The 21,039-nt window shown below is 40.3% G+C and overlaps 2 protein-coding genes across 4 annotated transcripts in view; both read right to left on the minus strand.

Moving 5' to 3' along the window:
- ythdc2 (YTH domain containing 2) overlaps positions 1–5,139 on the minus strand; it is a 43,693-nt gene extending 38,554 nt beyond the window's left edge. For both annotated transcript variants that reach the window (XM_008423091.3, XM_008423089.3), the window contains exon 1: positions 5,007–5,139. In XM_008423091.3, the coding sequence (XP_008421313.1) occupies positions 5,007–5,057 (51 nt within the window). In that variant the 5' untranslated portion in view covers positions 5,058–5,139. The remainder of the gene's footprint in view (positions 1–5,006) is intronic.
- Positions 5,140–7,866: 2,727 nt separating this feature from the next.
- On the minus strand, positions 7,867–19,975 carry dcp2 (decapping mRNA 2). 2 transcript variants are annotated; one of them, XM_008423092.3, is made up of 11 exons: positions 19,746–19,975; positions 17,834–17,985; positions 17,536–17,663; positions 16,556–16,654; positions 16,319–16,471; positions 16,117–16,229; positions 14,058–14,159; positions 12,769–12,877; positions 11,128–11,217; positions 9,937–9,988; positions 7,867–9,543 (listed from the first exon to the last, which is right to left on the minus strand). In XM_008423092.3, the coding sequence occupies exons 1-11, from the start codon at positions 19,811–19,813 to the stop codon at positions 9,413–9,415; spliced, it is 1,197 nt and encodes a 398-aa protein (XP_008421314.2). In that variant the 5' UTR covers positions 19,814–19,975; the 3' UTR covers positions 7,867–9,412. The 2 variants fall into 2 exon arrangements, with proteins under 2 accessions (XP_008421314.2, XP_008421315.2); XM_008423093.3 differs by lacking the exon at positions 14,058–14,159.
- Between the last annotated feature and the right edge of the window lie 1,064 nt (positions 19,976–21,039).

The raw sequence follows: 21,039 nt of genomic DNA on the forward strand, positions 1-21,039 counted from the left end.
CTGTTACAATGTCCATCAATATCTTAAAATTACAATAAATAGGGAAAAACTGAAAAATATAGTCATAGGTTCCATCTACAGCACACCGGGTTATAAGCATACTTAAAAACTGGATAGAGGAACACTTTACTAATGTGAAACATAAGATCATGTTTACTGATGGTGACTTTAATATCAACTTAATAAATCCAAGTAAACATAAGGATACACCATGTACAGCATTGGCTTATTTCCTAAAATCACACGACCCACTAGAATAACAGTTCACTGTGCCACATTGCTTGAAAATATTTTTTTCAAATGATTTGGAAAGCAAATCATCTGAGCGACCACCTCCCAGTATTCACATTGTTAGAGCAGAAAAACAAATAAGAAAAACCATTTCATTTAAGAGTTGAGACTGATCAATGTATAGACATTTGACTGGCAATTAATATACAAAGAAAATGATGCGAGTAATGAATAATTATGAGTTCTTGAGATTATTTATGATTCCTTATGATAAAAGCTGTCCTGTAAAACTACACTGCAAAAAACAAGGGCAAAAAATAATCCATGGATGTTAAGGGGTAAATGCTTGTAATAAAAAACACCGTATAAAAATTGTATACAACACAGGACAATTGAAGCCAAAGGTAAATATGAAAGGTATAAAAATAAGTTCACTTCTATTATACGTGAAGGAAAATATAAATTATTAGAGAACAATAAAAATGATATTGTTGTGTGTGTGGAAAACCTTAAGTACTGTAATTAGTAATAACTCTAAGAAACCCCTTACAATGACTACTTATCGGAAATGATGTGGTAATAAATAATATGCAGAAACCATTTCTTTGTTCTTTCTTGTTGGTCCAAAACTAGCAAACAAAATACAAGATCCTGTGACATTAAATGATATTGTAATTGAAAGAAATGACAGTTCTATATTTGTTAAGCCAGTTCATGAAAGTGAAGCTATAAATATTGTTAATGCTGAAAAAAATAAAACATCCTCTGATCATAATGACATTGATATGCTACTGGTAAAAAAAAAAGTAATTGAGAGGATTTCTAAACTCATATTTATAATTTATCTTTATTAACTGGTCAGTTTCCATGTAGTATGAAAAATGATCAAGTTATTCCACTGTACAAATCTGGAGATTAACACCACTTCACAAATTACCATTCTGTTTCTCTTCTTTCACAATTTTCCAAAATCCTGGAATAGCTATTCAATAGCAAACTAGACAATTTTATTGAAAAACATCAATTACTTGTGAATAGCCAACATGGCTTATAAAGTAAATGATCATTATCACATGCACTAATTGAACAAATTGAGGATATTACTAACTCTACAGATAAAAAGAGATTTACTGGAGGCATGTTCATTGTTCTCAAAAAAGCATTTGATACCATCCATCCATTTTCTTCCGCTTATCCGGGGTCGGGTCGCGGGGGCAGCAGCTTCAGACGGGAGGTCCTGACTTCCCTCTCCCCAGCCACTTCTTCCAGCTCCTCCGGGGGAACCCCAAGGTGTTCCCAGGCCAGCTGAGAGACATAGTCCCTCCAGCGTGTCCTGGGTCTTCCCCGAGGCCTCCTCCCGGTGGGACGTGCCCGGAACACCTCACCAGAGAGGCGTTCAGGAGGCATCCTGACCAGATGTCCGGCTCAAGACCATGGCCTCGGTTTTGGAGGCACTGAGCCTCATCCTGGCCGCTTCACACTCGGCCGCTAACCGCTCCAGCGAGAGCTGCAGATCACAGTCTGATGAAGCCAACAGGACCACATCATCCACAAAAAGCAGAGATGTGATCCTAAGGCCACCAAATCGGATCCCCTCAACACCTCGGCTGGGCCTAGAAATTCTGTCCATAAAAGTAATGAACAAAATCGGTGACAAAGGGCAGCCTTGGTGGAGTCCAACTCTCACCGGAAACGAGTCCGACTTTCTGCTGGCAATGCGGACCAGACTTTGACAACGGTCATACAGGGACCTGACAGCCGGACCAGGTACCCCATACTCCCGGAGAACCCTCCACAAAGCCCCCAAGAGGGACACGGTCGAACGCCTTCTCCAAGTCCACAAAACACATGTAGACTGGTTGGGCGAACTCCCATGCACCCTCCAGGACCCTGCTGAGGGTGTAGAGCTGGTCCAGTGTTCCACGACCAAGACGAAAACCACACTGCTCTTCCTGAATCCGAGGTTCGTCTATCCGACGGACCCTCCTCTCCAGAACCCCTGAATAGACCTTACCAGGGAGGCTTAAGAGTGTGACCCCCTTGTAATTGGAGCACACCCTCCAGTCCCCCTTTTTAAAGAGGGGGACCACCACCCCAGTCTGCCAATCCAGGTGAACTGCCCCCGATGTCCATGCGATATTGCAGAGTCGCGTGAGCCAACACAACCCTACAACATCCAGAGCCTTAAGGAACTCCGGGCGGATCTCATCCAGTCCCAGGGCCCTGCCACCGAGGAGCTTTTTGACCACCTCGGCGACCTCGTCCCCAGAGATTGGAGAGCCCAGCCCAGAGTCCCCAGGCTCAGCTTCCTCAACAGAAGGCATGTTGGTGGGATTGAGGAGGTCTTCGAAGTTTTCCGCCCACCGGCCCACAACGTCCTGAGTTGAGGTCAGCAGCACACCATCCCCACTATAAACAGTGTTGGTGCTGCACTGCTTCCCCCTCCTGAGACGCCGGATGGTGGACCAGAATCGCCTCGAAGCCGTACGGAAGTCTTTCTCCATGGCCTCTCCAAACTCCTCCCACGCCCGAGTTTTTGCCTCAGCGACAACCCGAGCCGCATGCCGCTTCGCCCGCCGGTACCCATCAGCTGCTTCTGGAGTCCCACAGGCCAAAAAGGCCCGATAGGACTCCTTCTTCAGCTTGACAGCATCCCTCACCGAAGGTGTCCATCAACGGGTTCGAGGGTTGCCTCTGCGACAGGCACCAACAACCTTGCGGCCGCAGCTCCGATAAGCCACCTCGGCAACGGAGGCACGGAACATAGTCCACTCAGACTCAATGTCCCCAACCTCCCCCGGAACGTGTTCGAAGTTCTGCCGGAGATGGGAGTTAAAGCTCCGTCTCACAGGGGACTCCGCCAGACGTTCCCAGCAGACCCTCACTACACGTTTGGGCCTGCCAGGTCTGACCGGCTTCCTCCCCCACCACCGGAGCCAACTCACCACCAGGTAGTGGTCAGTGGACAGCTCCGCACCTCTCTTCACCCGAGTGTCCAAGACATACGGCTGCAGATCCGATGAAATGATGACAAAATCGATCGAAGTGCGGCCTAGGGTGTCCTGGTGCCAAGTGCACATATGGACGCCCTTATGCCTGAAGATGGTGTTTGTGATGGACAATCCGTGACGAGCACAGAAGTCCAACAACAGAACACCACTCGAGTTCAGATCGGGGGGGCGGTTCCTCCCAACCACGCCCCTCCAGGTCTCACTGTCATTGCCCACGTGAGCGTTGAAGTCCCCCAGTAGAACAAGGGAGTCCCCAGGAGGGGCACTCTCCAGTACCCCCTCTAAGGACTCCAAAAAGGGTGGGTAATCTGAATTGTTGTTCGGCCCGTAAGCACAGACAACAGTCAGAACCCGTCCCCCCACCCGTAGGCGGAGGGAGACTACCCTCTCGTTCACCGGGGTAAACCCCAACGTACAGGCGCCAAGATGGGGGGCAACAAGTATGCCCTCTCCTGCCCAGCGCCTCTCACCGTGGGCAACTCCAGAGTGGAAGTACGTCCAGCCCCTCTCAAGGAGACTGGTTCCAGAACCAGAGCCATGCGTCGAGGTGAGGCCGACTATTTCTAGTCGGAACCTCTCAGCCTCGCACACTAGCTCTGGTTCCTTCCCCACCAGAGAGGTGACGTTCCACGTCCAAACAGCCAGCTTCTGCAGCTGAGGATCAGACCGCCACGGTCACCTCCCTCGGCTGCCGCTTGTTACACACTGCACCCATTAATCACATTTTAGTTAGTACATTGTAACAATATGGGATCAGGAGGACTGCACTAAATTGAGTGAAAAGTTACTTAAAGAACCGCAAACAATTTGTGAAGATAGAACAATTTTAGTCTGAATGTATGAACATTGTATGTGTTGTTCCTCAAGGGTCAGTGTTAGGTCCCGAATTATTAATCTTATACATTAATGGCACAAGTAAGGTATAATCAATCCTAAGACTTATTTTATTTGCTGATGATACAAATATTTTAGATTCTGGTGAGAATCTACAACTTTTGCCTTCTATTACATCAGAATCCATTAAAATTAAAAGTTGGTTCATGAAATTTACTAACAATAAACTAAAGTGCCCAGACTGCATAAAATTTAGAGCTGTGTTTCCCAACCCTGGTCTTCAAGGCACACTGCCCTGCATGTTTTAGGCATTTCCTTCTTTCAGCCCAGTTGATTTCAATCGATGACTGATTAACAGGCGTTTGTTGAACTGCAATCACCTGAATCAGAAACATTAAAGTAGGGAAACCTCTAAAATATGTAGGGCAGTGTGCCTTGAGGACCAGGGTTGGGAAACGCTGATTTAGAGGATGTTAACGTAGAAAGAGTGCATCAAACTAAATTTATAGAGGTTATAATAGATGATAGAATTTTCTGGAATTTTTCTGGAAACTTCATATTGAATACGCCTGTATTTAATGTCTTCTGTTCTCAATAAGAGTGTGTTTAAACCTTCCAGGGCCATTAAAGTGGCTGGAAGGCTTAAACTTTAACGCCAACTTTCATTCACTGTTTTTCTTCTCGGAAGAAAGACAGAATGCTATAATAGAGCCTAGCTAGTAGTACAGTATGAATGGCTGATGCGTTTCATTTCATTGGTACCGAAACCTAAAACTAAACAAGCTAGCGTCAGCTGCGAGAGAAACGTGATTTAAAAATTAGCTAACTTGTACGGTTAACCGAGGTATGGCGCCGTTTAAAAGCGATTTTAAATTTTCCTTATTGAGAGACCGGCCTCCTATTTGGACTACGGTATTTGAGAGGACGTACCTTGGAGTAAAACGTCAGTGAACCTCCTAACTTCTGCCGGTTTGTTGCCATTACTTCACACCAGGTTAGCTAGTGTCCGGTCAGTGAAAGATAAGCGACTACGCATCCGCTCTGACCCCTTCAGAATAAAAGACTCATCCACCGCTGCCCTAATACATACATGAATCAGTGCACCAGGACAAATAAAAAATAACTTGCTCCTATATTGTTTCCGACATCGGTTAAACTGGCATGCTGGCCTTCCCACTGAGCTCATGTGCCTTTCCCAAAGAACAGTCTGGCATTTGTCTGCCTTTCCTCTACTCTTTCCTTTTTGACACGAAGCTGAAGTTGGTTTTCGATTGCAGCTTCCGATTCGGGAAATGGCTACAGGGCGATTCCACCTAATTTTGAACTACTTTCAACAGCTTTCATCTACGCTAATAAAAAAAAAAACTTAAACTCTTCTGGACTAGATTATTCTCAATTAGTAGGAGGATATTTAAACCCAAGTTTGGGATTTATGAAACTTCAATTATGGACTATTTCAACACATTTTATACATTTCGATCACACTACAACTGCTCCCGCTCCATAACTACAACACCTAAATGGTTAACTTTGAATTTGTTCTCAAGTCTCCTAGTTATATAAATCAGCAGTCAATAGTCAAATGTGTAGTCAGGGATGAAGATCACAGGCTTCAAGGAAAAGAAGGATCAGATCCATGGAAGTTTGAACAATGAACTGAACATTAGGTTGAGTTCAAGAATAAGCTTAGCATCCTTCTCTCCTGCCCTAGCCAAACTCTAAACACACCATTAGCAGCATTAATGGATCCAGAGCAAAAAAATGTGCACTATGCAGGGGATCAATCCAACTCCAGACCTTAAAGAAATAAAATCTGTTGACTAACATATACATACAGTTTTTCTGAAGCAAAATCTAAGAAGCTCAGAGGAATTATAGAATATACAGTCATGGCAAAAAGTTTTGAGAATGATTCAAATGTTAATATTTACAGTCTACTGCTTCAGTTTTTATAATGGCTATTTGCATATACTCCAGAATGTTATAAAGAGTGATCAGCTCAACAGCAATTAATTGCAAAGTCAATATTTGCCTAGAAAATGAACTTTATCCCCCAAAACACATTTCAACTTCATTGCAGCCTTAAAAGGACCAGCTAACATCATTTCAGTGATTGCTCCATTAACACAGGTGTGGGTGTTGATGAGGACAGGGCTGGAGATCAATCTGTCATGATTAAGTAAGAATGACACCACTGGATACTTTAAAAAGAGGCTGGTGCTTGGCATCACTGTTTCTCTTCTGTGAACCATGGTTATCTCTAAAGAAACACATGCAGTCATCATTGCACTGCACAAAAATGGTCTAACAGGGAAGAGCAGCTAGAAAGATTCACCTCAGTCAACAATCTATTGCTTCATCAAGAACTTCAAGGAGAGAGGTTCCATTGTTGCCAAAAAGGCTCCAGGGCGCCCAAGAAAGACCAGCAAGCGCAAGGACCGTCTCTTAAAAGTGTTTCAGCTGTGGGATCGGGCTACCAGCAGTGCAGAGCTTGCTCAGGAATGGCAGCAGGCAGGTGTGAGTGCATCTGCACACACTGTGAGGCGGAGACTCTTGGAGCAAGGCCTGGTCTCAAGGAGGGCAGCAAAGAAGCCACTTCTCTCCAGGAAAGACATCAGGGACAGACTGATATTCTGTCCCTGATGTACAGGGACTGGACTGCTGAGGACTGGGGTAAAGTCATTTTCTCTGATGGATCCCCTTTCCGATTGTTTGGGACATCTGGAAAACAGCTTGTTGGGAGAAGACGAGGTGAGCGCTACCACCAGTCTTGTCTCATGCCAACTGTAAAGCATCCTGAAACCATTCATGTGTGGGGTTGCTTCTCAGCCAAGGGAGTCGGCTCTCTCACAGTCTGGCCTAAAAACACAGCCATGAATAAAGAATGGTACCAGAATGTCCTCCAAGAGCAACTTCTCCCAACCGTCCAAGAGCAGTTTGGTGATGAACAAAGCCTTTTCCAGCATGATGGAGCACCTTGCCATAAAGCAAAGGTGATAACTAACTGGATCAGGGAACAAAACATAGAGATTTTGGGTCCATGGCCTGGAAACTCCCCAGATCTTAATCCCATTGAAAACTTGTGGTCAATCATCAAGAGACGGGTGGACAAACAAAACCTAGGAATTCTGACAAAATGCAAGCATTGATTGTGCAAGAATGGACGGCTATCAGTCAGGATTTGGTCCAGAAGTTGATTGAGAGCATGCCAGGGAGAATTGCAGAGGTCCTGAAGAAGAGGGATCAACACTGCAAATATTAACTCATTCTGTCAATAAAAGCTTTTGTTACTCATACGATTGCAATTGTATTTCTGTATGTGATGAAAACATCTGACATACACACATGAAAACCAGAGGGCAGCAGATCATGTGAAAATATAATATTTGTGTCATTCTCAAAACTTTTGGCCATGACTGTAGTCCAAATATTCTTGGCTGGATAACTTGTTGACAGAAGGTGGTCAATTCCATGTAACATGTATATGAAGTAGTTCTCAGAAACAGGAATTAATATCTATTCAGAGATTCAAAGCAAAGACAAATCCTCAAGCAGTTTTCTTATGCAGAAAATATTAGTAAAGCAAAGAGCAGACTGTTTTTGAACAGCCTAAAATTAGTTTTTCCTTAGTTTCTGTAGACTGAGAAGAAATGGGGTCCGATTTTCCTCATTTTTTTTGAGTACCACAGGTACCATGTTGCCAATGTGTGTTTGAAAATTAATCCTTGCTTTTTTTTAAGCACACGTCTATTATGCTGAACAGTGTATGCTGGAAGTAAACCAGTTAATGTCGGAGTGAAAAATACTTTTATTAAATTTACCGTTCAAAAATAAAAACAATTTAAACCAAGTGCACTTGAGATCACCAAGGGTAAAATCCATTACAAACAGCTTAACCATTCCAAGTCTCGTAAAACAATCACTCATGGTATGAACACAGCACTTGCTCAGAGTACAAAGTCACGTAGAAATAAATCTCATTAGATATTTTTCGAACGAAAGCATTGTTTTATATATCACTATTTTCTCCCACAGAAATAAACCTGTGCCATCTTAACAAGATAAATTGTGCATCATGAACATGATTGGGAACATCTAAAGTTTTTAAAGTAATACAGGATCACTTTGATCACACAAAACTTGTAAATCACAACAAATAGGAGTGAGACATATACCAAAGAAAATAAACTCACCAGAGAACTCAATGTTTGTTTTCCTAAAATATTAAATGTAATTTTAAAACATTATTTTTCAAATATTAGTGGACATTACACAAGTTCAAGTAAAGCATTTAAACTATTAACTTCCTTCCTGAAACACAATGGATGTAAAACTTACTATTTCAGTTTTTCTTAAATTATTTTTATTTTGTATTATTTTTATTATTTTGCAACTCATATTTTTCAATCTTAATTTAGCAATTTGTTTCTGCTTTAAACTAGAGGTGCTCTGTGGATTTAGTAGCATTCTGTTTGCAAAACTCCAAATGCAGTCAGCTTGTTCTTCAAAATTAAGCACATATTCTAAGTTCCCAAAATAAAATCTTAATTTCAGAGAAAACTGCTAAAAGCCAAACCCAATCAACAGAAAACGAGTGGCAAATTGTGGCGTCAAACTAAAGACAAATAGTTTCAGAAAAGCTTTAGAATATATTCAACAGTTTGTGGTTTAAAATTTGTCATTCACTGTGAGAAATGTGTCTGAAAAATTCTGGTTTCTGTTTAGAACACAGTGGCAGTGTCTGTAAAAGCAAATATATGAAGTAAGTGTAAAACAAACTAGAAGTTCTCTGGCAGATGCAAAGCAAGTTAACAAAACTATAAAACTACAAACTCCAGAATTAAATGTACCTTTTTAAATAAAATCTAAACATCCAGATGTCAAGTAATAATACTGATAGTGATTCAACAGCCAAATTTAATATGCTATCACTTCTTTTCACATTGTTTTACATTTAGCACTTTCCCAAAATATTAGGTTTAAAATCTGAATGTTTTCAAAATGAGAAATATCTTAGCTCTGCTGAATATATGCTAGTTTGAACAGTTGTCATCCATTGGGTGCAGTTTCCTGTGGACGTAACTTGGTGCAGTAATGTGAGAAGTATGTTTAGTCCAGCTTGATGAAAGAAGTGCTACATTATGAACTGACGTGAGAACAGTTGGACAGTAAAGGCAGGCAACATGAAACACTTTTCTACATGGTTAGAGAAATATGGACAAACTTCAGATGAATATGTGGGCTCACAACAAGGAAGGCAAAAAGGGAAAGACCTTGTTCAGAAACATTCTTGTCCATGAAGATTAAAAGTCACTGAATGTAGAGTTTGATGAACATCAGTAATCAAAGCATTTCATGATGGCGTCTTTGTCAAATTTGAAATTCAGGAAAGCCTTGGAGGAAACCAAGTGCTCAAAGTCTTTGTCTCCAGCTGATGAATGGTAACTGGAACTGCTTGTAGCCATGTCTATAAAAACAAGAGATTTTTTTTATTTATATAATATCTCAAACCATGAAAACAACACCATCATTTTCTAACTAAACTACTGTCACTGCTAGTAGTAAATATAACCCATCTCAGTGTTTCACCACTAAGTCCTTTGATTTTAACTTGTTCATATGACCAACTTACAAGTTTGTGGTTACTTACACTCTAATTAAGGCATCTTAAAGCCCACCCAAACCTTAGTCCCAGGATAACCACACAGTATGACCCCCTTCACCATAATGGACTCTTTTGATCCTATCCAAAACATGTAAGCCAGTGATTCCTGAGGACCTGAATGGGGTCCAGAGGCACAAGCAGCACATGTAGACAAAAATGTGATCTGAATCGGGCTTAAGACTTTATGCAGCCTACCTCTCTCAAACATATCTTGTAGTCGTCTGGGCTGAGTTTGTTTGTCTTCTTTCTGTTAAAGAGATGAAAGAAGGTTTGTAAAATAGGAGTCATTTCATGCCCACCCATACATGTTCCACCTCTGGATACCCATTAAAGAAAGAAGAAAGTTCAAATTTGAATTCTTTGAAAAATATTCAACATGTTGGAAAATAAGAAGCAAACTAGTATGAAGTAGCAGTGCTGCAGTCCTGTTGTGTTACCTGGGTCTGCTAGGTTTTCCTTATTATCTAGTCATTGTTAAGTCCTGACAGAATGTCAGACAACATCCTGCTGGAAGTAGAAAGTCTCACAGTCAGCAAGAAAAAAAACATCTTATTTTCAGACTCTCTTAGACAAGAACGTCTTTAAGAGGTCTTGAGAAACAAGGAAATCAGGACCATAAAAATGTGACTTACGACTTTAATATATTTTCTTATGTAAATAGTTGAAAACCTCTTTATTGCTTTTATTATATGATGGGCACATAAAAACATATCTAATAATTTAAAGGTATAAGACGCTACACTGTATGAGCTACCTATTTTTTGCTTAACTTCTGTAGTACACCATATGATGATTTATTTTGCTCAGATAAATAACATCTTCAAAAATGAAGGAAGTGGAACATTCACACTGCACTCTGAAGCGAACCAAATCAGATTTTTTTTTGCCTTAATGCGACTTGTATCTGATCTATCCATGGCAGCTTGAACAATACAGATCGGATTTTTTCTAACATAACCCAGGCCACTTGGAAATGTGAACGTCAATGATACTCGACAAATATCACTATTCTGCATCCTGATATGCACAAGCAGGAAGAAAAACAACAACTATGGCAGACCATAACAAGGATTAAGTTGCTAATGTGCTGGCTCCGATTGGATAACTACTTTAAAACTGCATGATATCGTCCATGTTTACTTCTGCAAACACTGAGCACTTCTTTTTTATGGCAGTTAGCTAAACACTGAGGACGCTCTCTACATGGGATGATACTGAGCCCTCTTGTGCACATGCAGGAGACTTTCAGGTCACACAGGAGATCATGTACAAGTCATTTTGAAATTGAATGACCATGCAAAGAAATTCTGATCTCACCAAAAATCGGAATTGAGCATTGGCACTGCAGTGTGGATGTAGTCTAAGTTTCAATGTGTCGCCACTAACCTGCTGGTTATTGGATCCATTTTCACCGATTCCTCTCTTTACACAAGGAGAGTCCTGTCTTTTTCTGCCACTGCTTTTCAAAACCAGTTTCTGTAGAGAGAACACAGACCTTGAACAGCAGATAGTGGCTAAGCAGACACAGGACAAGGACTCATTCTTTACAATCTACCACCATCATTTTTTAGCTTTAGAAGAGTCATCAATAAAGTCAGACACAGCATAGTTGACTGATTACATATTATTAAGCTTAATATTAATGACATTAGGACTGAAAGGTACATAGTTTTTATTGTTTAGCTAACCTAAACATAAGACCCTCCTGAACATCAACTAAATACTGATATTCTGTCAGTGATGCAGTTTAGTAGTGAAGGGACAGTTAAAGCTGCCATTTTTTCCCCACACTGCCTGAGATGAAGTCAGATTAAATGTTTCCTGTTTTACATCAGTCTGGAAACAAACATTGTTTCTATTTGCTAAATGCTAGAATAAATGTCAAGAAGAGTCTTAAAACCATTCTTCAAAGTCAAAAGTTTGCATATATTTCTCCTAGTATTTGGTAGAACTGGTTTGTTGGAACTGACAGAAGGCTGCTTTGCTCACTCCCAGCTTTTCAGCTAAGTACTTGGGTACTATGGGAGTGAGATCAGGGCCACTTCAAAACAGTAATGCTTTGATTACTGATGATTACTGTACTGTATATGGTGTCCTCAAGCCACTTTGTAACCAGTCTGGCCACATGCTTAGTTTTTTTGGCCATTAGTAAAACCCACTTATGTGTATGTTTTAACTTCCTCTCTGAAGTCTTCTCCAGCTGGCAGCGTAGCGTCCACACATCATGATACTGCCACCAGCAAACCTGTTGTTGTTCTAAAGCTTGTAAGCTTGTTTATCCCCAAGAGTACCACAAACTGATACTGGATGTGTTCGACTCATCCCGATGAGTTTCTTTAGTTTGGGATGCTGCCAGGACTTGAAACCTGCCCTTGGGATTTCCTAATTGCACTAACATTCACAAAACTGCTGCTTTGTTACAGCAACACAGATGGCAACATGTCGCAACACACCCTAAGTATCTGTTCTGCTCACTAAAGTATAACAAATCTTGGATGTTTGGTCTCATATTTTTCAGTTTCAACACAACTATAGCAGGGTCAGCAATGTCTCGAACCCCGAGAGCCATTTTTGCCCCTGGTGGAGCTAAATAAAATTTGTTTCAAGCCACAACATAGTTTTACAATAAGTGCAACAGCAGACTTGTTTTATGGGAAAATCTCAAGGTATTACATCAAACAGAATGAACACATCATCTTCAATGTAACAGTCAAAAAAATTTGAAAATAAATCATGCAGTTTGTTACTAAAAATGATTAATTGGTTAAGAAAAATATTCCTCACTGAATTAGTGTATTAATGCATACAGAGTCCTGCACTACCAAACCAGCCTATGGTACTAGGATCGGCCCTACTGCTCTCTGTAACTTTGTCTGGACAGTAGAATTAATCCCATCACTCCATGATAAAAATCTCCATAGTAACGCTGTGCTGGCTGATAGGTGTTTGCTTATGTGTGCTAGAGCATCAGGGTAGATTTGGGGGAATATTCTGTAACAACAGAACAGTACTCTGCATGTCTCTGACCTGGTTGGGATCATTCTGGTTCATCTGCCCTGGAGTCCTCTGCTGCTTGTGTTTGGTCCACCCCTCTCCTGGATATACATCAGTGCCTGCATTGTTTCGGCTCTTTGACCTTAGATAGATACACAATAAAGAGTTTTGTGGAAGGTGGTACGTGGGAAGGAAAGAATGTGTTCTGACTGGATGGATCAGGTCTGGATGCTTACATTAATCTAACCTAACAAGAAAAACACAAAACCAGCAACCCAGACAATCATCCGATGCAAATCCCTGTATTGATTTACAGACTTACTGAGATTTAACAGGTTGCCCTGCCCACAATTCACCACTGAGCAGGTGACCACATCCTGACTACATATTTTTTCAGAATTAAACATTTGAACCTTAAACTGTCTTATCGCCGATATGCACAAGACTGAAATTACATAGAACATTTACAATATGAATTACATAATATTTTAACAACTGCACTTAGTGGAAATAAAAGAACAAAAATATGACATTTCTATACAGACAGAGAGTGATTAAGAGAATGTTAATACTGCTGTCGGGACATATGAAGGAGTGCAGCAGGACAGTGGTCTCCAATTCAAATCCTAGAACATTTAGGTGAATACCTGTTCCAACACACCTGTATCATATGAATGGCTCAGCATCAGGCGTCTGTGAGACAGGATTAACATGCAGAAGAGGTCATTCAGCCTGATTCAGGTGTGTTAAAAACGAGACGCATTTGAAAATGGCTCTTAAAGACTGGAGTTGGTGGATGTCAGGATAATAATAATAATAATAATAATAATAATAATAATCATTTTATTCATAATGCCCATTTTATATCAAACTGAGACCTCAAAGGGCATGAGAACACCTGCAAGTATGCTCACAGCATGTATGTCTGTAAAAGTCTCATATTTGTGTACACATATTTCTAAAACTAAAACTAAACCTCACAGTTTTGGAGGATGCTTATGAAAAAACAACAGCAACCTCTGCACATCACTTTGCACTAGGAAAGTTGGTTTTGTCATCTCTTCCACATCATATTCCATGCAGCAGGGTAGACAAAACACTCAACTGTGCCACCTGTGTGTAGGTCACAACTTGAGTTGGGATGGAGTCAAATGTTGACTGTCTGCATTCAACTCAAACTGCACACAGCTGCCAAGGCTACTCAGACAGTCCTTCTTCCTTCCAGTGGCTGTTCTGTTCCTGATATTGCCTACACCACTAAACTAAGTATTAGTACTTACAAGTTTTAAGTATTCTAAGAACAGGTGGTGATTTATTTTTACCGAATGCCGTCTAAAGGTTTGGATGGAGTCATCCTGTTGTTTGCCAGCTCCTCATCACTATCTGATTCACCCTTTAGTCTGTTAATCCATTCACGCAGTGGTCTGTGAAAGAGCAAAGAGTTGCATGAACAAGAGAGCAGGACACCAGTTATCTAGTGGAAACACACCTGAGTATGGCTGCCTGTGATGGACCTGTGGAGGTCTGAACTCGATCAATACTATCAGCCAATCAGGTCAGGAATAACTACTATCCAAATGACACTTGACATTTTCTAATTTCAAGTGGAAATCTAATTTACAAGAGTAAAACATTTTATTTATAATGCCCATTTCATATCAAACTGAGACCTCAAAGTGGTCTCAGTTTGTGGTCATAGTTGCACTCTAAAGATCACGGGATAAATAATTATGGGTGTGAACAAACTGGGTATAGAAATCTAATTGTATTATATCAGACCAAAGAACACAAGAGATGATGAGAGGATGAGTTTTATTGTTTTAATTTGTACTTTTATTGGCACCTAATTACAATAGTTCTTTTATTTGGTTATTGACAAGAGTGTAAATCCCATCTCATTATTGGGGGGACCATAAACAGGGAAATTTGTTAAGAACAATTGGGGGGCGGGGGGTTGGCAAAGTTACAGTAAAATGTAACGTAAAATGTGATTTAAATTTTTTTGTGTGTGCTCAAGCTGCAGAACCAAAAATGACTAGTAAGTAGCAATGAATAACTAAAGTGTTTCTCTCAGTAAACAACCTGTCGAGACCCATAGAAGTCAAACTAAGATTCAAATGTTGCTTAGATATGAGTTTGATTCATCTAATCTCTGCTACACATTTACAAAAATGTAAGGCTCTGACTAAAAACAAGTTTTAATAAGTAACTCCACTTAATAAAATTCCTCATAAATACTGATTTATTGCAGTGGTTCTCAATACAAGTCATGTGCTATTTAAATTATAACTTAAGTTGCTTTAAACTTTTTTATTTATTTCATTTTTTTGGGGGGGGGTGGGGGGGATGTTCATGTCCTGCATGGCTGAGAATCTATAAATATGTAGAAATTGAATTTCTGGGAAGTATCATAACTTAAACTTAAATCTGAATATCTTTTCTAGAAAGATATTCAGATTTTATTTTGTGGTTTTAAAGGCTCTACGTTGAAGATGGTAAGAAATAAAGGCGTACTTTATTTTGTTTTACTGCCAGCTGCAGTAGCTCCTCTGCTCTCGGCTCCCATAGTCAGCTGTCAGCTACTGCTAACGCTCAGCCGCTCCCGTTTCTAACTCTTCTTATTAAAGTAAGAGCTAGAGAGCTAAATATAATTGAAATATTGGCTACCTTCGACAGAAAAAGGAACTAAGTCTATGAAAGCAATGTAGCAGTTTTTCTAGTTTGATTTCCAAGGCATAAGGTGGCAGTTTATCAAGATTCAGCCAAAGTAATGAAATAATGAACTGTGGACTGATTTTTATTATCAATGTGTTTCTTTCTATTGAACAGTGAAAGTAAATAAAACGTGTTACATGTCTTTTGCTTAAAGTATTTACTTACTGGAGGGTTTTTAGTTAGTGCTGCAGACCCACAGCTAACAGCTAGTTCCTCACTTCACAGGCTCTAGCCTGTGTTCAGCAGCGCAGCTGTTGCTCCTCCCACACTTTGGACTGAACCATTGTTCTAACAATTGTTGGGGGTTGGGGGGGGCTAAAAATTAATTCTTATTTTTTTCTTACATGAATGGCAGATTCACTTCGTTCTTTGTTCTATTGTCTTTTTTATATTGATATTGTTTAAATACCAGGGTTTCTTTCATATTTTCTTTGGGGGGGGACAATTCTAAACTTTTCCAAGATTGGAGGGGTCCGGACACCCCCAATCCCCACGGGATTTACGCCTATGGTTATAGATAAACTAAAACACATGCCATTTAACTTTGATACTGAAATTTTGAAAAAGGTGGACAAATGTCTCCTGCTGGCACATACATTGACATATTTCTGAATTAAGAACCTGTTGTATGTTGTACTAATAGAACTACTTGTAAACTGTTACTACCTGATGAATGGAATGGCCATGAAAAACCGATTAGGTGCTAGTCCCAGTTTAGACTTTGGAGTCATGTCATTCCTGTGGCAGGGCAGCTTCTCGATAGGAAACCATTCAATGTTCTGGAAAAAAAGAAAACAAGATTTGTTTGGAAGAAATACGTCTTAACAATAGAAATCAAGCACTTCCAAATGTTGAAAAGTTTCTCTACCCTGATCTCTTTCCGTGTTTTGGGGTTGAACTTTGTATCCTTGGGTACTCCTGGGATGATATAGAGTCGTACCAACTGGTCAGTTATCTTCTGCTCAATGTACACGTCTTTGCAGATGCGGTTCTTGATATCAAAACCTGTCTCCTCCAGCACCTGAAGAGCAGTTAGATGCTCTGCTTGAAGCACACATATACATATACTGCTTTAAACTCAGCCAACAAGACCTGGAAGGCTCACTTCACGAACTGCACAGTCATGAGGAGCTTCATCCTCATTCACTTTCCCCTTTGGAAATCCCCAGCCGGACTTGGCCAGGTAGCCCTGAACAAGCAGCGCCTGGAAGGAAAAACTCTACTAGTTACATATCACACACACACGTACACAGACACACTTTCATGGCCATGAGAGAACACTGAATTGATTGATTCGATCAATGATTTAATCTAAACATATTTGTATCTTCACACAACAATACATCATTTGGGCTAAACAGTGCAAATCAGAATGTTTGATTAACAGGTTTATTCTATGTGAAGAATATTTCATTCAGAAATGTCAATTTGTTACATTAAGTGCCACTACCTTTATTCTCAGTATGCACATTTTGTACATTCATTGAGGCCTTGCATTATTTAATATTTTTTTCCTGAATATTTGAGTATCTCTCTGTTGTTGTTTTTTTCTTAAACCATGTGATTGTAGTTTAAAAGATGATGGTTTGTATTATGCTCAGCACATTAATGTTCATAATGTTATCTAGTTAAAAATAAAGAAAAAAAAACCAATTCAGTTCACAGCTACCACTGTGTCCCAGCCAAACATGGAGAAACAGCATTCAGCTTCTATGTACCATAAATCTGGAATACATTTCCAGACAACTGCAAAACAGCCGAAACACTGAGTTCCTTTAAATCTAGACTAAAACCCTACCTGTTAAGAGCTGCTTTTGAATCATAATCATTGAATCAGTAAACAAAGGTTTACAGTTGTCAAGGAGAATACTTTCTATTTTTGTGTTTTTATGATAAGCACTTTGAAACGCCTTTTTGCTGAAATGTGCTATACAAATTAACTTTGTATAGCACACTTTGAAATGTAAGATTTTTAAAGCGAGCCTGCAATGTTTTTAGCTATTAAGTAAGAAATGACAGACTGACAACAGCCGAACTGAACTAACTTCTTACTGTGATTTATATCTACATACAACATAAACTCACATTCTCCAGTGATTCATCTAGAATAATTGCCCCATACGTGGGTACACCCATCTTGTACTCCTTCCATTCCTCCAGAACCTTCTGCACATCCTCTCCATGCGGCAGCAGAAATGGACAATGATGGAAAAGTTTACAGTTGTCAAGAAGAATATTACCTATTGCCATGAGGACTTCCTACATTGTTCTGCAATTTATTAAACCCTAAAAGAGCCAAGAGAACACATCTTCACAAAGGTTGTACTAAAATAACTAGAAATGTCTTGAGAGCTGTTTGAACAGACACCATATGAAAGGATATCAGCTTTGGCGAAGTCTCTGATTCCACACTGAGGTGCTCCTGGAGTGTTTTGAATGCAGAAGTCCAGATAAAACCAGTGAGCCAGCTCAATCTGGAAGCACACACGAATAGCGTTGTCCCGCTCCTCGCTGGGGATGTGGAGGATGAACCGACTACACAAACACAGACGAAAACAAATCCTCTCAGGGTTCCCAAGCAGTTTTCCTTACCAAATACCACTGTTGTCCAGATTCAAACTAACAGAAGTCTCAGTCCATTTTTGACTTCCCCAAAATTTCAACATTCCGTGTGACCACACTTTAGGTACTGAAGCCAGATCTTAAATGAAAAACTTATGTTTATTTATCATAATGTTAATTTATCCTTTAAAGCAGGATCATCATGTAACATCCAGATTAGCAGTGGTTGGCATCGGCTGGGAGAGATGTCTTAATATTCCTGGTACTGAAACTTTATTATGTAGAAACATATAAAAGCTTCAGTTGTTAAGGATTCATTTAAATTGCCCATACCGAGTCAGTTTCGTCCATTGTCACCACATGTTTACTGAAATGGATGACATTTCTGGACTTCTTTAGAAATAGAAATTAGGGCTGCACCGATTGCAGATTTCTGCAATCGGTGCAATTTACCAAAATTAAGGAAATTAGGGCAGACTTATTGGCTGGACAATTTATTGGTACACCTGGAATAAAAATTTTGACCAATCTGCTTTGTAAACCAAACTTCTTTTTTTAATAGTATGAAGCCGTCTACGAGGAGGGACAAAGCAAACCATACTTTGTCTGGCAGCTTCAGACCTTCAGTACAGCTAAAATGCTGCAGATTTGAGGTCTGCTGTGGAGACCATGTTGTCTTGCCGTCATTTGCTGGGGAAGCAGCTTCAGAGCAAAGGACTTACAGTGTCCCTGACACAATAAAACCACTTTACTGCACTTTCAGTCTGTGTACACAAAAGCTTTTAATGATAAATATTTCTCACTAAATATTGTAAATGCAGAGTGTCGCTGTTTTTGTCTGTAGTTACTGGGTCAAGTTTTGGAGGAAGAAGCTAGATGGAGTGATGAAGAAGAGGTAGCTGGTTCAACTGAAGGACTGCAACACTATTCAGTTTGTTTTTTTCCTCCCCTTTTATCAGACTGCCATACAGTGTGTCAGTCACAGACTTCTTCAGAGATCCTACAAACCAATAGCCAAATAAACTGAAGTGAATTGTTAACACAGGAGGATGGAGTCACATGGAGGTACTCCGTTTACTTTCTCTATGTACTCTACTTTTCCAGACTCTGTAGAAACATTGGCATCCGAGCCGTTTCTTGAGTGATGTGCAGCACAGAGGTCTGGCAGTGCACTTTGGGATTTTACTGTTGAGAATGTGTAACATCTAGAGTTATTTAATCCCTGCCCTGTCCCGCCGGCCCAGTTTGAATGAGCAGGTCAAGGGGACACTACAGAGGACGCAGGATACCGAGGAGAGGAAAAGCCCTGCAGTTTCCTTCAGGCTCCAGCAGTGGTTCCCAGCACTACATGCAGTTTCCTTCAGGCTCCAGCAGTGGTTCCCAGCACTACATGCAGTTTCCTTCAGGCTCCAGCAGTGGTTCCCAGCACTACATGCAGTTTCCTTCAGGCTCCAGCAGTGGTTCCCAGCACTACATGCAGTTTCCTTCAGGCTCCAGCAGTGGTTCCCAGCACTACATGCAGTTTCCTTCAGGCTCCAGCAGTGGTTCCCAGCACTACATGCAGTTTCTGACAGAAACAATAATGGCTGCGTACTGAACGCAAACATGCCTACTCTGATTTAGGACACAAACAAATTAATCCAGTGTAACACACTTTACAAAACGGAAAGCATGTAACAACATTTTACTGCCCTAGAGTAGCAAACAGTCGGAGCCAGTGAACCGTCTCCTACCTGCACAGATCGTCTAGTACGCTGGTGGGAATTTCCACTCTTTTGGTTTCCATGCTGGCTGAAAACATCACGCTTCTGTCTCAGAGTACTTATGTAACAAACATCCTTCGGTTATATTCCCACTATAGTTATAATTCTGCCCTCAAACAGAAAACTAAAGAGACTGAGCTCCGAGGTTCCCACCAGGAAAACAGACCGCTTCTCTGCTAAGCATGCGCAAACCTAAACAATGTTTTCTTCTGGTTTCCGGAGGTTTCGTGGACTTCACTGCCCCCCAGAGGCGAATAATAAAAAAACTTTGGTATGACAAGCTTCTTAGGAGATCCATTTGACAAACTGTTTATCCTGAATGTTAAAAATTAAAAATGAATCCACACATTACAGGCTTGTAGGCTGAATTTCTGTAAATTGTATTAAAAAATGTTCAAAAGCCTAAACACTCCAGTCAGAGTTCTAATGAGAATAAAATTAAATATTTCACTAGCTTCTCTTACTATATTATCTGTCAGCTACAGAATACTACTTAGACCTTTTCTTCTTAAATATAAAGCCCCAAATAATCAAATTATTAAATATCTGATTGTTCCATATGTTCTAAAACTCTCAAACTGCAAGTTTACTGGCGGTTTCTAGAGGTTCTTAAAATAGAATGGGAGGCAGATTCTTCATTTATCAAGCTCCTCTCCTGTAAAACTAGCTCCCAGTTTGTCGGTAAGGCTGGTTCCTTGACTATACTTTTAAGGTTAATTGACTTTCATTTTAATAAGTTTTATCCAATTTTTATTAGACTTTAGTTTGTGGTTGAGAAATGATGGTCACATGAGAAAGAGATGAACTTCACAAAAGATATTCAGTCTACTGTGCTGTTTAAAGAACATTGGTGCTCTGGCCACAGAATGACACTGTGATATTGTAATGCAGAGCTTTACTGAGCAGATAAGCTTATTGCATTGTAAAAGTAGTGTTAAAAGATCCTAGGACTGACCTCTGATTGAAGGAGGAGTACGTTCAATCATTTGTTACATAAACCTTGTTGTTCTTGAAAAGGGTTTGCATATTGCATAGACTGTAACAGACATCTGGCCAGAGACCAGAAGTACGTTATCTACACCGTATGAGACTGTAACAATTAAGTCTGGAAGTCTAGGACCAACAATTCTATTTTCTTGAGGAATCTAAGATTCTTCAAGGTTTGCTGTAAGATCCTGCAGATCTTCTATAAATTTGTTGTTCAGTGTCATCTCATCTGTTATCTGTTGGGGCAGCAGCATCAGAGCCAGGGAGCTGAAAAAGA

Source organism: Poecilia reticulata, chromosome 12, assembly GCF_904066995.2.
Source record: "Poecilia reticulata chromosome 12, P_reticulata-male-v2, whole genome shotgun sequence".
In the NCBI taxonomy this organism is placed as follows: Eukaryota; Metazoa; Chordata; class Actinopteri; order Cyprinodontiformes; family Poeciliidae; genus Poecilia; species Poecilia reticulata.